At 53.1% G+C, this 18,063-nt stretch overlaps 1 protein-coding gene across 5 annotated transcripts in view; it reads left to right on the top strand.

The window, feature by feature from the left end:
* Nucleotides 1-13,488, top strand: part of SPECC1L (sperm antigen with calponin homology and coiled-coil domains 1 like) — a 128,865-nt gene extending 115,377 nt beyond the window's left edge. For all 5 annotated transcript variants that reach the window (XM_074321714.1, XM_074321716.1, XM_074321713.1 and 2 more), the window contains 3 exons: nucleotides 8,068-8,184; nucleotides 9,095-9,154; nucleotides 10,818-13,488. In XM_074321714.1, coding sequence (XP_074177815.1) covers nucleotides 8,068-8,184; nucleotides 9,095-9,154; nucleotides 10,818-10,907 — 267 coding nt within the window. In that variant the 3' untranslated portion in view covers nucleotides 10,908-13,488. The remainder of the gene's footprint in view (nucleotides 1-8,067; nucleotides 8,185-9,094; nucleotides 9,155-10,817) is intronic.
* Nucleotides 13,489-18,063: the final 4,575 nt, after the last annotated feature.

Here is an 18,063-nt window from a genome sequence, read left to right as displayed (position 1 = left end):
GATAGGCTCTTTGTTTCTGTGATGTCACTACCACTGGAACCGTTATTGCCAAATGGTGCCATTCTAATTCTGTCAGTCACTCCTCCTTCATTCATTAGAATTCCTCTTTACAGAGCCTCTCCTTCATCTGCTGTTTGATTGCCTTACTGTCTAGTTTGGTCAGGAGAGTTCATCTGGTACATGATTCTGTCCATTGATTTGCCAGCACTCTGAATCCTGAGTGGTTTCTAGGCTGGGCTGGTGCGCTTCTGTGAGCGTCATCATGAACTCAGGGATTTAACCTTTTAGATGTTCCTGTCCGGTGCACTTCCACCCACCTTCAGTTTCTAGATCAGTGGTCCTGCCGCTTAGCTACTCAATCAGGTCATCTGGGGACCTGTAAAGAAAATGATGCTCGTAACAGTTGGATCAGCCTCCCTAGGGTAGAGTCAAGTATGTGTTACCTTGCAAAGGCTTTGCACGGGATTCTGATGCATAGTGAGGATTGAGGGTCCTTAGTGGAACCTTCCCCCACCCCCAGGGGTACAAGATGCAGGACTCTATCGTCAGGGTTGCTGGCTTACCCTGGGCTGCCTGCCCTGGCTTCCTTCCTTCCTCCCTGTTTACCACATAACACCTGGACCTCATGATGAGCGAGCCTAGACTCTCCCTGGACACATGCCACCTCCCCTCTTCTTCCCTGACCTGACGCAGAGCTTGGCTAGACTTCAAAAAGGAGACAGTGCTAAAGTCCCTGGAGAGACACCCTTAGATCTACTGCCAGAGTGGGTCTGCTGGTTTACACCACGGCAACCCTGGGCCCCAAGCAGGCTTCTGTTTATTGACTTCCAGGGCCTTCTGGGTCCTTCCGTGTTTAACAGTCACTACTGGGATTGGTACAAACCGTCTCTTGGTGGTTTTTCCCCTCTCTTTTAGATATTACATCCACCACTACCACCGTACCACACAGAAGAAGGCATACTCACCTGCCTCGCTCTGACTCCCAAATGCCCTCCAAAGGCTGCCTCATGGCCTGGGGCTGAGAAAGCTGAGGCACTGTGGGCAGGGGTTCTGCTTGTAATTCTCTCCTACCTCCTGAAGACTGGGCTGCCACCCCCTGAATGATATACTGTCACTGCCAGGACATATATCAGTCACGGGGAGGCCCCTATCCCTGCTGTGTTTGGACTTGTGGACAGGCATAAGGAAATTGGTACTTGCGTGTGTTAGCGGAGAGATGAATCATGGTTTTTGGCTTCTTGCCCTGTGCCCATAAAAGTGGAATTTCCTTAAATAGATCAGAACCTTAATAGCTATTTAAAGAACATGTGGTATTTGGGGGTGCATTTTATGGCCCTTAACTAAACTTCAGACAAATTAAAACATTTTAAGGTGTTTTATGACATATTTTATCTTTTTGTGGTGGAGATTTGTGTAATTTCTTGGCTCTCATACCCCACTCCTCCACTCTGAATGCATCTAAAGGCCCGGCCCCAGACAGGACAGCAGCATATATAAAGTCACAGGTGCAGGAGAAGGCTCTGGTCCCAGCTCAGGAAGCAGTGAGTAGAAAACGCCCCTCCAGTTTCACGCAGGGTGTGAGGACGTCGGGCAGTTTTATGAGTCTGAGTTGTTATGAGAGTGAAAAGGACAGCAGGTGGCCCTGTGAAATAGGCCACGTCCTTCTGCCCGGTCAGATCACTTAGTTGTCATTTCCTGGACGGAGAAAATGGGGCAAAGCGCCTCATTTGAGTCTATTCAAGGCTTTTATGAACTCTTGTTCTAGTGCATATCATAACCCTCTTGTTTTTGTCTGTCCTGATCCAAACATACTCTTATCTTTACAGCAGAAAAGCCCTGAAGTGACCTGAAAACTAAATGCAAAATCTGAATTCATTAATTAGGAACTTTCATTATACCTAATTACTGTGTGTCTCTCTTTTTTTTTTTTTTTTAAGATTTTATTGGGGAAGGGGAACAGGACTTTATTGGGGAACAGTGTGCACTTCCAGGACTTTTCTCCAAGTCAAGTTGTTGTCCTTTCAATCTTAGTTGTGGAGGGTTCTGTTCAGCTTCCAGTTGTTGTTCTTTCAGTCTTAGTTGTGGAGGGCGCAGCTCAGCTCCAGGTCCAGTTGCCATTGCTAGTTGCAGGGGGCACAGCCCACCATTCCTTGCGGGAGTCGAACCGGCAACCTTGTGGTTGAGAGAACACGCTCCAACCAACTGAGCCATCCGGGAGCTCAGTGGCAGCTCAGCTCAAGGTGCCATGTTCAATTTTAGTTGCAGGGGGCAGAGCCCACCATCCCTTGCGGGAGTTGAGGAATTGAACTGGCAACCTTGTGGTTGAGAGCCCGCGCGCTCCAACCAACAACTGAGCCATCCGGGAGGCAGCTCAGCTCAAGGTGCCGTGTTCAATCTTAGTTGCAGGGGGCAGAGCCCACCATCCCTTGCGGGACTCGAGGGATTGAACTGGCAACCTTTTGGTTGAGAGCCCACTGGCCCATGTGGGAATCGAACAGGCAGTCTTCGGAGTTAGGAGCACGGAGCTCTAACCGCCTGAGCCACCGGGCCGGCCCTGTGTGTCTCTTTTAAAAAGAAAATTGTTTCCTTACAGAACTTGGCATTGTTGCCAGTAAACAGTGAACAGTAGTCCTTCCCTTAGTTCCCCTCAAGACAGCAGGTTTTTGGCTTTGAGAATAGTTTGTTTTAAAGGCACCAGCGGGCCTGCCTGCTTCAGAAGCTGTCGTAGAGAGCAGGACACACACACGGTGGAAGGCCCAGACCCTGCAGCCCCTTGGTTAATATGTAGAGCATAAACAGACCCTTCTTCCTGAGAGAAATGCCCCGGAAGAAATATTTCACAGTCAAGGCCTTTCCTCATGCCCTGAAAAGTACTACTTTTGAAAATAGACAACCTTTGTGAAATAAACATGTTGTAAAAAATGTCTACCTGTGGAAATTGTAAAACTATGACAGATCATTTAACTTGGTGATGTGATAGCTTTTTAAAAATTTAAGTGCTCTTCCCATAATTGCCATTGCTCACCATGATTAATGGCAACCCAGATGTTACTAAATTTAGGAGATTTTTGAAGTCTTCTCAGCCTTTCAGCAGCACTAATGATATTGACCACTCTCTACCCTTTTAACTCTCTCTCTCTCTCTGGCTTCTGGCTTTTCTCCCACCTGTCTGGCCGTCCCCCGTGTCCTGCTGAAGGCTCGTTCTCCTCTGCACAGCCCTTACCATGTGCGAGGTCCAAGGGGCTCGGTCTGTGGCTTCCTCCTCACGGTGTGTCCCAGGTGTCCCTGGGAGGTCTCGCCAAGACGCTGCTTCAGCCATTGTCCTTGAAAGTTATATCCCCATACACTGCCCCTCCCAAGTTCTAGACCTTTCTATCAGTACCCCTAGGCACCTCCCTGTGGATGTCTCAAAGGCACCACAGATGTAACTCGTCAGAAGTGCATCTGCACCCCCACTGAGCTCTGCGTCCGTCCTGGTCCCCACTGGTGTCCATTTCAGCGAGCAGAAACCACAGCTGTGTTTGGTGCTGCACACGCTCTCCCTCCTCGTATCCAGTGTGTCACCAAGTCCCGTTTGCTTTAGATCTCAAGTGTATCTCTATAGCCTTCGCCTTCTTTCCCTACCCACCGCCCAAGACCTTTCCTGCCACCTCTCTTAGGGGCCTCTGCTGTCACCACCCAGTGGCTCCTAACATCCCCTGTCCACAATTCGACCACACTTACCTTGAAGTCTGCCCCGAGCCCAGGTCCACGCGCTCCGCGGTCAGGCTCTGTCCTATAAGACGGCCCCTCTAAGATAGCTGAGGCCTGATCTGGGGTCTGGTTCCAGGTGAGGACTCATTAAATGGCCGAGCGAACCTTCCACCGAGCAGTACATTCCCAGTTCTTCCACTGCAGGCTCAGCTGCACATTGAGGGTGTTACTTACCCTGGGGGCTTCAGCGCCTGCTCCTTCTCTCCAGGGGAAAGTCTCTTTTACCACCAGTGGAGGAACACAGCTGTAGGCATGTCACACTGTTTTCTTTGTAGGCCTCTGGAAGATGGAGCCACACTGCAAGGCCCCGCCACTCATAGCAGAAAGGCACACTGTGCCTTGTGACATTCGAATGGCATCGAAACAAATGATTATAGAGCGAGTTTCCTACCGGTGTGTTTTGAATGAATACTTGGGAGTTGGGATTTTGAGGTGGCTTATTTGAGTTTCTCATCCAGACCTTACTCAGAGAGAAGGATGCATGCCACACACCAAATACCGTGTGGATTGCTCCATGTTTTTATGTGAAGGCCTTGTTGGGTGGCGAAGGTTTACCAGTTACCTGCGTATGGCAGGAGTCAGCAGAATTATAACTGGCCAGGAGCAGGAGCTCTTATAACTGGGAAGAGCAGCCTACATTCTCCATGAGTCTGTTGCCTCTCAGTATCTTGGATGGGATTGATGCCACCTGCTACAAAATATCTATCTGCTCTACTACAAATAAACAAAACCACCTCATAGTTTCAAAGTGTGTTAAAGACTCATCTTACGTGGTTTATATGTCCACTTTATAGGAGAAGCTGCTCACAGGGGAACCGGGCACTGGCGTCCAGTAAGTGTCAGGCCTGGCTCGGACCCCACCCTAAGGCTTCACACTGGTGTTTAGTTGTTTTTATCCAAGACAAAAGCTTCAATTTTTTTACTTAATTGCCAAGAAAAGTAAGGGTCAGCACTGCTAACCTGGCCCTCATAGGCAGATAAAGTGATCACAAGTTACAGAGACCAGGAAGCGACAGGCAGATTGAACTACCTGTGCCTGTTCCCGCCCTCCTCAGAAGGCAGCGAGGGAAAGAGTAGCCCCAGACCTTACTCAGGCCCTTCTGGAATCCAGGCAGAGAGCAGAGGAGTGAAGACGGGAGATGGTGAGAGGCCAGTTCTAGTGACAGCCTATGAACACGTCCGCCACTCTGGTTTCCATCACCAAGGAAACCCCGTGAGGTCCCTGGGATCTTCCACCCATCATCTTGCTGCCCCGGAGCCCAGTGTGGTCCTGGTTTGCTTGCGGCTGGTAGGAGGCAGCTCCATGTGTTCAGGGCGGTGCCTGGAGGACAGGAGTGCGAGCAGGGGTCTCGCTGGGCACTGGTCACAGCTTGGGGATGAGTGGTCTTCACTGAGTGGGGACAGAGCCGGCTCCCGGGAGAACAGCCGTCTCTCTGGTGATTTAATACAATTTTATACCTTTCGTATATTTATTCCTATTAATCCTGTCATTATATTAATGGGCTGTGAAAGCTATGAAATTAAGAGCTCTAGAGAGGAAGCCAGGGGAACTTTGCCACCCTCACCGTGCTTTTCAGCCTTAGAGAACCAGCACTGTTGTTAGTACAGTTTTCTATGTTCAGTCTGCGTAATTTCACAGTAGTTTGATTTTTCAGCCCTAAACATTAAAAACAAATAGTGAGATGAAGAGCAGAGGGTGCAGGCCTGCTCTCTTAGATTGAAGGCTTTTCCTCACTTCTTTTCAAGAACCCCAATTTCAAGGCCTGGCTCATCCTCCACGGTCTCTCTAGACTAGTTTAGGGGCAGAGGGGCGAGGGGGCCGCTCAGATGTCTCGCTTGGGTTTGATGCTTGTTGGCCTCGCTGTGCTCTGCCAAGTGGGATGCCCCGTCTGGCTTCCGTCCAGCTCCCTGTGGTCCCCCTGACCGGCCAGCCTGCCTGGGTGTGAGCTTGCGTTGTTTGGATTTGGAAGTTTGGTTGTCAGGTCCTTAAAAGTTAACTCCCCCACCCTGGAGCCAGGAGCCATGGTTTCCTCATTGTGTAAATCACTTTGGCTTATTTTGTAAATGAAGTTTCTGCTCCGACTAGAGATTCCAGGTTTGGGGTTGGGTTTGTCATGAGGAAGCTGGGGAAGGCCGGGGTTCCCACAGCTGTGGGGCTGGGGCGCAGCGGTTTCCTCTCGTGCAGGAGCCTTCGCGGCGAGACGTAGTGAGGTCAGGCACGTAGGCGACTCTGCCAGACACGCCTGCCTTTCAGGGAGCTGGAGAAGGGGCCGCAGGAAGTGGAGATTTGTTTTCCTCCAGAAGTGAATGTGACCTCTGGGGCAAGGGCTGGGCGTCCTCGGCAGCGTGTACTGCCATTGGCCTTACACAGAGATGGGCCACACCATTAAGAAGCTTCTTGCCCTACAATCTCCTTGGCTCTTTCATTAGGGCCCTTAGTCACGAGGACTAGGAGAGCGTGACGGGCTTGGGACTTAGACCTGAGTTTGAACAGTCACCCAGCCTGGGTATGTGACCAGGGCCTTTCTTAGTCCCGACCTCCTTGTTTAAAAATGCTTCTGGGTGATTCTGAGAGTCAAGTAACTACCACCTACAGGATCTTGGGACAAGGGTCCCCATCCTCGTCCTCCTTGCTGCAAGCCCAGCACCTTGGACAGGTCACTTCCGTTCCCTGGCCCTGGTCCCCTCCCAGATGGAGCTGACGCCCTGGCTGGCTACTTCCTGAGATTCAGAAGAGATCAAAGAGGCAAGTTTGCTGCTGCAGTTATCACTAGTAACTGTCAAGGCCTATTGTTGCACCTTCGTAGGAAGCAGTGAGTGTTATTGTCAGCCAGGGCAGAGGCCCCTTAGAGGACAGCCCGGGCCTGTGGGGAATGTACCAAGGCTGTGTCTTTATGGCCAGGAAGTGTGAGCACTGCAGCACTGAGGCAGCGGGGATCTGCCTGGGCCCCATCGTGTGGTGTCACTGGACGGCTGGCAGGTGCACTGTTAGGCGGCACCCTCACCACACACTTACTGCCACCTTTCCCTGGGGCTCTTGAGAGGTTTGCATTCCTTCGTGCTGTAAGCTGGTAGCTTTCCACACAGCAATTATGAGCAATGCCTCCGGGCCAGATCTGCGAGCTGGCAGCAGCAGATAATCAGGTTACTGAGGGGAAATGACCTCTGGAATAATTGCCCATAGAGCTGCTACCCTTCAGAAGGCTTGCATTTGAGTCAAAGACCCCAAAGGGCAGCATTCTGGGTGACTGCAGTCAGGGGCCAATCATTTTGATGACAAAACTTATGAAAACTCTCCATCGAAGGGCCTATCGCCCATCCTCCCCTCCTGCCCCTCGCCCATGAGCCGCAGGCCCCCTACTTGGTGTCAGGACCTAACTGTCTGTAAAGGGGGTCAGGGATGGCAAACTTTGTAAAACTGTACAAATACAAATGGCATTAGTATGCTGTGATCCTGCGAGGAATAAGAACTGGTACCCAGGAGCTGGTGCTTTGCCATCTAGTAAAATGTGGGCTTTCTCAGTCACCTCGGAAACTAACTCTTGATACAGTTGAAGACAGGATGAAATCAATAGTGAAACATAAAACGAGGTGTTTGGGAAGTGCTCGCTTTTTCAGTTTGTAGCATTTACATAAAATGTGTGAATTTCCAAAATTTAATTGTGGAGTTTTATCTTCAAAAGAATTCTTGCAAATAAGGGTAAAGTCTACCTCCCAGCTGAATTGCATTATCATATAACAAAATATTGTGAATGATTGTTACTTTTGTAGTTGCAAATAATTTGAATATGGAGTAAAGTGACTCTTAAAAGTTGAGGCGTTTCTTGGAGAAGCACACGTAGCCCCAGCATTAATCCGCTCCTAACGTCTCCTAATGCAGGATGGCAGCTGTTGGTGTCTTCAGAATACACAGATAATCTTTGTAAATCTTTGCTTAGAGCTCCTACTAAGGGAGGTCAGGCTGAATCCTAACTCCTCCCCAGTGTCCCAAGAGGCTGCCAAGTGTGGGACCTGCTCCTTGTGCCCGCGGTTCTTCCAGGAGAGGGTAGGGTGGCTCCAGTTTTTGCCACTGGTGGTGGCGGCGACCTGCAGATGGTGGGTGGGATGAGCACGGGAATGGGTGAAAGGGCCAGTCACTGACACCAGCTGGGTCTTGGGCCGTGGCCCCCATACACTGTGCGTGCTGCTGTCCTGAGGCTTGCCCTGCCCAGGATTTGGAGGCCCTGGCATCTCAGGTCTCCTGCACCCTCCTCAGCATTCTCCTGAGAAGATCACAGTGTGTGTTGCTTATGTGTTTTTCTTCTTTTCCTTCAGAATATTGACATTACAAACTTTAGCAGCAGCTGGAACGATGGGCTGGCCTTCTGTGCTCTCCTGCATACCTACCTTCCAGCACACATTCCGTATCAGGAACTGAACAGCCAAGATACGGTAAGGCGGGCTGCGAAACGGCCTGGCTCCTGGCCGCTCACAGAGGGCAGGCGGGCGTGAGATGTAGAGGCAGAGCCGTCCATGGACGGGGCTGAGCTATTGGCACTTCACACACCACATTGCTGGCTCACGTTGGCCCTGTTCTGGCTTGGTCTTATTTTGGATGTGAGTTATTGGTGCTGGGCCAGCCTACCAAGTCCCTGGCCCACCTTGTGTAGAATGTTTGCCCAGTCCAGAATTCCCCAAGTAATGGCATGCCCAGTGAGAGCCGTGACAACATTTAAGATCTAGGACGTCACCAAGAATTGGCCAAGGAGAGCTGCCCAAGGCATGAGCGGTCCGACTGGCAGCGCCAACCACACCAGGCCAGCTTCCTGCCCCCTCTGGGCCCAGGACAGGCTGAGCCAGCTGTGCAGTCCAGGCCATGGTCCCGTTCAGGGAGCTGCTTGGGCACAGGGCCCCTGCCTGGGGCATTCGGAGGGGACCTAGGCCCAAGCCCTCCTTTGGTCCCCTCTGCACCCCCACGTCAGCCGCCTCCCACCCCTCAGACGCTTGAAGGTCCCAACAGGGGAGAAACTCACTTGACGGGTGTTTCTTATTAGCTTTTGGTGTCTGTGTTCAGATGCTTCAGGGCTAATATATCAGAAGTGACCCTTTTCTGTAGTGAAGAAGGAACAAGTGTTTAGGGATCGTTCCACAGCTGGTTACATGCAGAGCGGGCAAGGCCCTGCATGGGGGCGGCGGGCACGAGGCCAGGCCCTTGCAGTCGGGCGGGAGCTCAGAGGGCTCATGTGGCTTACTTTAGTACCAAGCAGAGGTGGGCATCGTCTTTCCCCAGCAGCTTGTGTAGTCCAGGTCGCCTTTCTCCTGGCCTTACTTGTCCACTCCAGTCACACCGTTTCTTTTACAGCGAAGGAACTTCACCCTGGCCTTCCAGGCGGCTGAGAGTGTCGGCATCAAATCCACACTGGTAAGTCCCACCTCTCCCCTGAGGAGTCATTGGCAAGCCCTACTTTTTGTTAGGAAGCGCTGGCTTCTTATTAAGGGAGGTCCTCGGGTGGTGTGGTGGCCTGATAGCAAGGAGACACTGTGGGCCCTGCGCCAGCCGAGCAAGCGCCCTGTTAGGTGAGAGTGCAGATAGGTTTTCACCCCTGCCCCATGGGTGCTTTATGCCTCACGGAAGCATCCCAGGGAAGTGCACCAAGTTGGGTGGGGTGGTCTTGACCACAGCTGTATGTCTGAATTTGTCAGACTAGAGGGAGAGTGTAAGACGAGTCTCGGAGGGTGGCTTTAGAGGTTGAACAGGTGGCTTCTGCACTTCACAAGGGTTATGGGAAACTGCTGTTCATGGTGCGAGAAACGAGTTTTAGAAAACCCGCGTGTTTCAGGGTCTTGTTTAAGCCTCTGCTCAGCGCCTGCAGCAGCTCATGACAGACATGCTTCTGTCAGGCTTTTGCCTTGTCACCAGTTCAAACTTGGTGGGAGAAAATACTGCATCCAAATGCAAAGCTAGCCCTTTCACACCGGGGGCACTGTCATTAAATAAACTATGTACTGAGGTATTTATAGGATCATCAGTGCACAGCTCGGTCATTTCCACAGAGTAAAGTACTCATGGGGCCAGGTCAGGGGCCCCAGGATCTCCCTTCGGGCCCCCCAGTACCGCCTCCCCACCTCAAGGGTCCCCATCACCCTGACTTGTAACAACTGAATAGTTTTGAAGAAGTATTTACATTCGTATTTATACTACAAGAGTGTTCATGTAGAGATCCATAAATATATCTTCTGAATTCATAGAAATACATTTTTTAGGGTGGCTTCTATTCAGTTGTATATAGGAAAAGAAAAGTTAGAGTTATTGAAATACTTTCCATTATCTGGATATTTTAGGTCACATGTAAAGTTCCAATATATAAAAAGTGGACAGTTTCCCCACCCTACAAAACTTTTAGTAGAGATTCTTATTGAACAAACAGTATCTTTTTTCTGTATCAAGTGGGCGGCCCTCTCCATCCTGCTGGCTCTGGGGGCACATTCTGTGTCCCTCGCCCAGGAAACCTCAGAGCAGTGCTCTTCAGACAGCTCCTCGGGAAGTCACAGATGTTCAGCAGCAGCAGGTCTCTGGGAGGTTGCGTGACAGCATCCGGGTCTCTTACGTTTGTTCTCCTCCATCAGTGAACACCTCAGAGATCACTGATATTTTGCAGAATGCAGTTAGAGAACAGTACCTTTGATTTCAGATGATCACCATGATGAAAGGCGTTAGAATGTTGAATTCTGAGAGCTCTGACACACAGGCTCTCCCAAGAGAGTGACTAGGGTGAGAAGGGCTCTCAGAAGTGACCATGGGGAGGGTTTAAGAAGAGAGGCAGGCAGGGGAAGAGGTCCCAGGAGAAGATGAAACCATCCGAGCCTTAGGGAGCCAGGGAGCGACCCTGGTGTGGGACTTGAGCAGGGCGGGCAGCTCGGGGACAGTGCTGACACCCAGGGAGGAGGCGCGGGGCCCTCGGTGGAGATGGAGCGGACGTCTTGGTCAGGCTTAGAACAAAAGTCTTTCGACGCCCCACCCAGCCCCGTGTTGCTGGCCAGGAGGTGATGGAGAATTCTAAGCAGGCCTCTTCCTTCTCTGGCAGGACATTAATGAAATGGTGCGAACTGAACGGCCCGATTGGCAAAACGTTATGCTGTACGTGACGGCAATCTACAAGTACTTCGAAACCTGAGCACATCTGGAGGACCCTCCACAGTTACCAAGCGACACCAACGCCATTAGCTACGCGCCCCGTAAAGCTTTCAGCAACTCCCTAGGCTGCCCCTAAGCGTGTGAGCCTTCAGCCCAGGGCCTCCAAGTCACGAGAACTGGGACCTGTGTGGCCCTGGCTCAGACCAGGCTCCTCCCACATGACCTGTCCACTCAGAGGTCAGCATGAGTGCAATACACATCGCACATGCTGATTTGCTGCTGGATTTTTCCTTCTGACGATAACACTGAACTGTTAGTGTTGTGGGGTATTAAAAAAAGGCTCATGCACACACAGCTAAACTTGGGAAGGGGGATTAAATGATGTGGGCAGCTCGCAGGGGTTAGTGAAAGCTTTACCCACAGCACTGTTCACTCCTCGCCAGTGCAGGTACCGTCACCATGTGAAACACGTGGGGAACTTGGTGCCTGACAGGTTCCTGCTTCGCAGCACCAGGCCAGTGGGCCTCGACCCTTTACATGGGCTTGGTTTCAAGGAGTGTGTCACTACAGCAGTGGGACAGCCACGCTCTCCATGTGACAAGGCTGTCATAGCCAACACAATGTAGGTGTTTGCAGCTTGAGTTAACAGGTGATGAAGACTCGGGTCCCCGTTCTGCCATTGAACAATTCACGCAGCTGGGCCTCTGTCGTCAGGGCCTCGGTAATTGGGACCCTCTTGCTGCTGCTCTGCCAACCTGTCCAGCCTTGAAGGGGCTTGGAAATCCAGCTCAGATTTTAGGTTTGTTTGTTTGTTTAATTGTTTTTCTCATGAACAAGATTGGAAAATAGCTTCTGTTTTGTTAGTACCAAAGTTAAATTGTTTTAGTAAGCATAGAGCTAGAACACAAAATCTGGGCGTTAGCGTGGTGCAAGCCAGGAATGGAGTTGGAAGGAGCTGGAGAAGAAGCTAAGCAACTTGAGGGAGCCCAGACAGGAGAACTTGGAGTTACTCTGAGTCACTTGGATGTAATCCTCCTCGGCAAGAATTTAAGGAAGTGCCTTAATGCTCCTTGCAAGGACAGCCACCGTATAGAGGCTCTCGGAGGCCACCACAGCCCAGTGACGGAGTTGGTTGGTCCCCTGCCGTGCTGCTCTCTCGACGTTCCAAGCAACAACAGCCACACTACAACCCCTCTGCACAATTTGAACCAAAGCCTTATTACGAGGTGTTCTGTCAAGGTGACTGTCAGACTGGGACTCGGCCCTTCTTGGGAACAGGGAGCCCATGACTCATGTGCGCCTGACACAGGGGCTCTTGGTTTGAACAGTGTCAAGACCTGTTGCTTCCAGAATACAACTACGTTTGTCACCTGCAAAGTAGCATGAGGAAGAGCTGCTACTAGTGGAGGCAGGATCGCTGCCCCAGCCACGGGATGCAAGGAGGGGACTCGAAGAAGGCCGCTGGCTCTCGTGTGGGCTGAGGGTTCTGCATTCAAGCGTGATGTTCTAGACTAGGAGTTGACTTGTCTATAGCCTAGAAAAGAATGTGGTGATTCTGAACGGGCTGTGCATGTGTGTGCAGCCTGCTGGCCCAAGGTCACCAAGTGGCCAATAAATGCCCATGTACCCTGCCCAGATGTCCCAACCTGGCAGTTCCACCTGCTGCCTGGACTGGAGGCTTTTTGTGAAATGCCCGATTGCAGCTAAGGAAGGAGAGGCTGGCGAGCAGAGCCCAGCCCCCAAGCACACAGGAAGACCCTGGTAGACGCCTGTCCCGTCCTCACTGCCTGGGTTCTGTTCTTATTTCTGTTGCTCTGTTGACAGGTGCCCTATGCTGTCAGCTGGCGGACTGTTAATCTGAGAGTCACTGTCTTTAATGTCTCTCCACTTGGTTCTTTGAGCCCCCATTTTGCTCCCGTTTGCCCTCACAGAGGCCTGTGCACCTGTCTGGACCCAGTGTGTCTGATCTGCAGCCATGTTTTTGTTTATTTATTATGTTGGGGGGGCTGTTTTGTCCTTTGAAGGAGAAGACTTTCTTGGGTCTACAGTTCACACTTTAGTTCCTTTCTAGCCAAGTGAGCTGGCCCTAGCGGCTCGTGCTGTGGGGGGGCTGGTGTCTTGGAGGAAGGCAACCACTGTTGGTGGCTGTGTCCCATGACTGGCATTACCCAGCATCGTGCCCTGGTGTCGGTGACAGGCCAGAGGGTGGCTGCGGGGCTTGGCCAAGGCCCAGCCTGTCTGGGGCCCCTCCTCTGCCTCCCTGACAACAGGCCATGAAGGGGTGCCTAGCCAGGCTGCCCATGTCTTCACATGGGTCCACAGGTGAGATTTCAAAAGCGTGACTTTTTGCCTTTTTCTAATAGGATCCTTATAACACTTGGCTTTATGGGATGATTGTAGTTGGTCACATATACCTAAAAGTGATACTCTGAGGTGCTTTTAGTCCAGTGGCAATTGATGTGAAGCCTCTAGGAAGTCATTTTGCCTTGTTTCCCTTCAGGCACAAGCTTTAGCGCAAGAGGGCCAGTTACATTTCTATTTCTCTCGCCCACGGGCTTCTGCTGACAGTACTTTTTTATTCTATTAAATATTCTTGAATGTATTAAAATTGCTGAAACATACCAGGCTTGGACTTCACTAGTTCGCGACTCCCTGCTGCCCTTCTGACCTCGTGTGCACAGGACCCTGGTCACCTCCCCGGACTGACTATAGCAAGGAGGGCACCTGAAACCAGCCTCCCTCTCCTCACTCCTGGGGAAGGACCTGACGGGGGCTTGGGAGAGGCCCAACCCTGGGCTGAAGCCACAGCTACACCCTTGACCGATGCCTGGGCCTGAAATAGGGGGAGGCCCAGGTGAGCCCAGAGGTTCTGTGACAGGTGCTGTGACCTTCAAAGTACTGTCCGAGCTGCCCTATGAGGTTGGAAGGCCCGGCATTCCCTGAGTGTAGCCCCGACACATGCTCTTCTGGGGAGGGGGTAGTGCCTTGAGGTTTTTTGTTTTTTTAAGAAATTTATCTTCTTGGAGATAATTTTCAGAGTATATAAAATTACAGAGAAACCAAAAAAAAAAAAAAAAACCACAAAAAACACAACCCGATAATTATACCACTCAGAGGCAACCAACCAGTCAAGCAGTCAAGCCTTTTTCTCCTATGCATCTGTGTGGAACGATTATGAATCCACGAGCACAGCCCAGAACAGCTCTGCATCTTGTCACGTTGCACATGTCACATGCAGAGGAGCCCATGGGGCCACCTCATACTTTGCATTGGATGACCTGGGGCACCCTTCCCAGGCCTGCAACCCCCTCCCCGAGGTCCGGGGTCCATCCAGGAATGGACTCGCTCCCAGAACGCCTGGAGCCCACCATCTGAGGCGAGGTGTGTCCTGTGAGTGCTCTCCAGCCCCCACAATGGTGCTGACAGCTGTGGGCGTCCATTGTAGCCTGGCTTCCAGAGCACAGTGTTCCAATCCTTGGGTTGCAGGAGCGGGCTTGAGAAGGACTGAGTGAGGACCCTGTGTGGCTCCTGCTCCTCCCTAATCCCCAGCATGGGGCCTGGGGCTGTCACTCAGACATTGAGCTCATGTCATTTGCTGTAGTATATGGAGGTCGTTCTGCTGTGCTCAGCGAGAGGCCGCTGAGACGGGCATGTCCCTGTGTGCAGTGGACACAGATCGAAGCAGCAGAAGGGGTGACCCCTGGGCAGCGGGGGCAGCCCTGGCTGTCTTAGCTGCTGCTCCTCAATTGTGTGGGTGCCTTTCTCCTGCCTGGTGAGCCAGCTGTCTCAGGAGCACACCGTGAGGGGGTCCTTTTGTAGTGTGACTTCCTGAGCCCAGAACCTGAGGGGCCCGTTAGAGGAATTCCTCTGCCCAGCTGGGCCTCGGGCGACAGGACACCTGGCTCCCAGAGGTGCCAGCCCAAGGGCTTTGCTTCCTTCAACTGGCACTTGCTTTTCCTGTCCCAGGGCAGCACCTGTGGGAAGGGAATTGTGTCCACTTTGACTTAGGGAAGATTCTAGGGCCTTTTGGGGGCTGCAGTTTTGATGAATGGAAGCAGGAAAACAGGTTCCTCAGGGAGGGGAGAATCCAGAAAGGATCCCACATCCCTTCAGCCATGGCCTCTCGTGGCTGTGGTCCTGGGCGTATGTTGGTGCACACAGTGGCCAGCTCTCTGCTGCCATCTTCTCAAGGCCTCACTTCCATAGCCTTGGGTTGGCCTGGGTTCTGTTTGACCTTGTCTCTCCAGTGGAGAACAGGGACAGACAGGGGTCTTGTGCTTGAAGCACCACGTTCTGAGTCAGGTGGGTGAAGGGTGGATTCCAGTTGGCCCCAGGTTGCTGGGAAAGCTCTGGCCCGAACTCCGATCCCAGCGGGTCAGGACTTTGCTGGGGCCCAGCTGTGCAGGAGGCAGGGTGGGGTTCGGGAGGACAGGCCTCCACGCTTCCTGGGCAGAGCCCTGCCTGCTGAGCACCTGGGGGAGCAGGCCCGGAGCTGGATGTCACCGTAAGAATGGGTCAGGGGTGGAGAGTGATGGGGCACAGCCTGTTATCCGTGCCACCCAACCCATGCCAGGCCCTGAGCAGAAAAGAGTCCAGGAGCTCCTGGAGGATGTCTCCAGTATCGAGGGTGAGCCTGAGTTCTGTGGAGGGGTCTGCAGTCCTAGATGGCAGAACCGGAAGGGCTGGGGAAGAGCACGGGATGGGCATATCACCAGCACCCATCGAGTAGGAAGCAGGTGGCTCCAAGCAGGGGTCAGGACACCCCGGGCCGTCACACCCACCCTCCTCCAGGTCTGCCACCAGCACTTGTTTCAGGTTGGGGCTGTTCTCACCGCTGCAATATGGTGACTCCAAGAGGGACCCCCTGCTGGACCCTGCTACCAGACACCCGCTCTTTGTAAAGTGGGTAGAGTGGGGCTTGGGTGGAGGTAGTGCAGGGAGACTGGGGAAAGGTGGGCCATTTGATGTTCTGGGCTGTCGGCTTAGGGCCATTCTGAGGATAGTAAATGTCAAGCCCTAACATGCACAGGGCTGTCCCTGCCCACCGTATAGGCCAGGACGAGGCCCCACGCCCGTCTGGGCCTCAGTTTCCACATCTCCACAGATGCACCCAGATCAGTTCAGAAGCACAGGTTTGCTAGTGGGGTTGCTGTTTGATCCACAGAGGCAAACATGGGCTGAAGCATCTTCCAGGGGGGCTGGGATAGAGGATGGGGTTGCTCCTGAGGCTGAGTGGCTGGGGAGCTTCCTCAGGCATGATTTTGCCTTCTCAGGGCTGCCTTAGTTTGAGCATAAACTGGAGCCCTGTGAGGTTCCCCCACTTCCTCAATTCCAGAGCCCCAGGAAGTGTACAGTGCCCCTCCCCTTTGGAGGAGAAGTAGGTGAGTACCTTAGGGTGGCCTGATTGGTTCCCAAGGATGTGGCCCCACTGGTGCTTTGTCCTGGGTCTGGCACTTCTTTCTCCCTGATGTGGCCCAGCTGGGCCCACAGCAAACAATCAGGCCAGAGGCCACCCAGGTGCATCCTGGACAGGAACAAAGAGCCAGTGGGGTGGGAAGGGGGTGGGGAGTCTGAGAACGGAATTCTGGAGCAGGAGAGCCCAGCTGGCCCCACTGCCTGGCCTGAGGAGCCTGGGCCTGGACGGAAGGAAGGGCGGGTGTCCACAGCCTTCAAAGCCTGGCCTGGGGCTGGGCAGGGAAACCAAGGCCCAGAGGTAGAAGATGGGACCTGCCAAGGGCATCCCTGTGCCCACCAAGGTGCCAGCAGACCTGTGCCCCCACCCTCAGAGCTCCCTCGGGCCCAGTTGCAGGCCCTTGCACAGGGGTCTCCAACCTCTCAAGGCTCAGGAGGGCACAGGGCTGGTGAAAGCACAGCAAGGCCAAAACCAGGAAGTGGTTTTGAAGGAAGGTGGGCTCCTTCAGTCCCCCACTTAAGGCTCCTGGTGCCAGGGCACAGGCCTCCTGGCAGATGTGTGGCAGCAGAGTGTCCCCTAGGAGGTCCTGGAGGAGATGACGTGGGCCAACCATGAGCATGGCCACGCCACAGAGGAGGTAGTTTGTGAGCAGCCCTCCCATATGCCTGCTTCCTGTCATCACTGAACTGGAGGGTCCCCAGCATATGATGTCTCTGGGCAATGGCTACACTGGAGACCTGGACAAAGGCACATGACAGATGACACAGGACCATTGGAGCAGCTCCCTTCACTAACAGAATCTGCTGTAGGGGAAGGCTGGGGACCTGCCTTTACCTCCTGGTCTGGGGAACTGGCTCTGGGGCTGAAGCTGAGCCAGGCCCTGCCTGACCACCCCTGGCTTGAGGACACAGCTACCCCAGGCCTGAGGTACCCACACTGAGGTGTGGGGGGATGCCCACTGCGCTCTAGGGCTGACCTCTGAGGGCTTTGGCACTTTGGCCCTGAGGGTCAGCTGTAGAAATGGAGCCTTCGGTCCCTGGGCATGGGGCATGGCTGGTGTGGAACAGATGTGGCCTGGCCACACGTGGGGAGGTCTGGTCAGGAAGGGCGCTGGACCCCAGAATGGAAATGTCAGGGAAGAGAATCATTGGGGCCCACACTGGGGACTAGGGGACAAACGAGTGACCCCTGCAATTGGCTGAATGTTCGTCTCTGCCCCGTGAATTCCTGTAGTCCAGTCCCTTCTGCGCCTCACGTGACTCTCAAGATAAGCTGTGTCTTGCATATTGAGTAAGGACTTGAATGAATATGGATCCAACTGGTGTGGGCAGGAGGGTTTTGTACCCTCCTGTAGGAGTTTACCCTGTGCAATGGGACTGTGGGGAGGGTCCACTGGCTAGGTGGTGCCCCCAGCTGGGAATTCATGGTGTGACTCTGGCTCAGCACAGGATGTGGCAGGGCAGAAACAAGATGGTCCCATTTTCCAGGTGAGGCAAGGACCATGGGAAAGCCACAGCAACCAGGGCAGCTCCAGCCAGCAGTTCAAGGGTAGTGTCCCCACCTGGTGGGGGAGCTCCTTGCTCCCTGGTGAGGGCAAGCAAGTGCCTGGGAGGATGGGGGTGGGCTCCTTCAGTCTCCTGTTCCCCCTGAATGGAGTGGTGTGGGGAGGATGACATAGGCGGCTGGAACTCCACAACGGCCTGGACTGGGGAGGAGTGGGGGCAAGGTTGGCACAGGGCCAGGTTGGCGGTTGGAAAGCCATCTCAGACAGGGCTATGTTCCC

This window comes from Rhinolophus sinicus, linkage group LG16 (genome assembly GCF_036562045.2).
Source record: "Rhinolophus sinicus isolate RSC01 linkage group LG16, ASM3656204v1, whole genome shotgun sequence".
NCBI classification, from domain to species: Eukaryota; Metazoa; Chordata; class Mammalia; order Chiroptera; family Rhinolophidae; genus Rhinolophus; species Rhinolophus sinicus.
The sequence above is the reverse complement of the archived record's forward strand: the minus strand, read 5'-3'. Positions and strand labels throughout refer to the sequence as shown.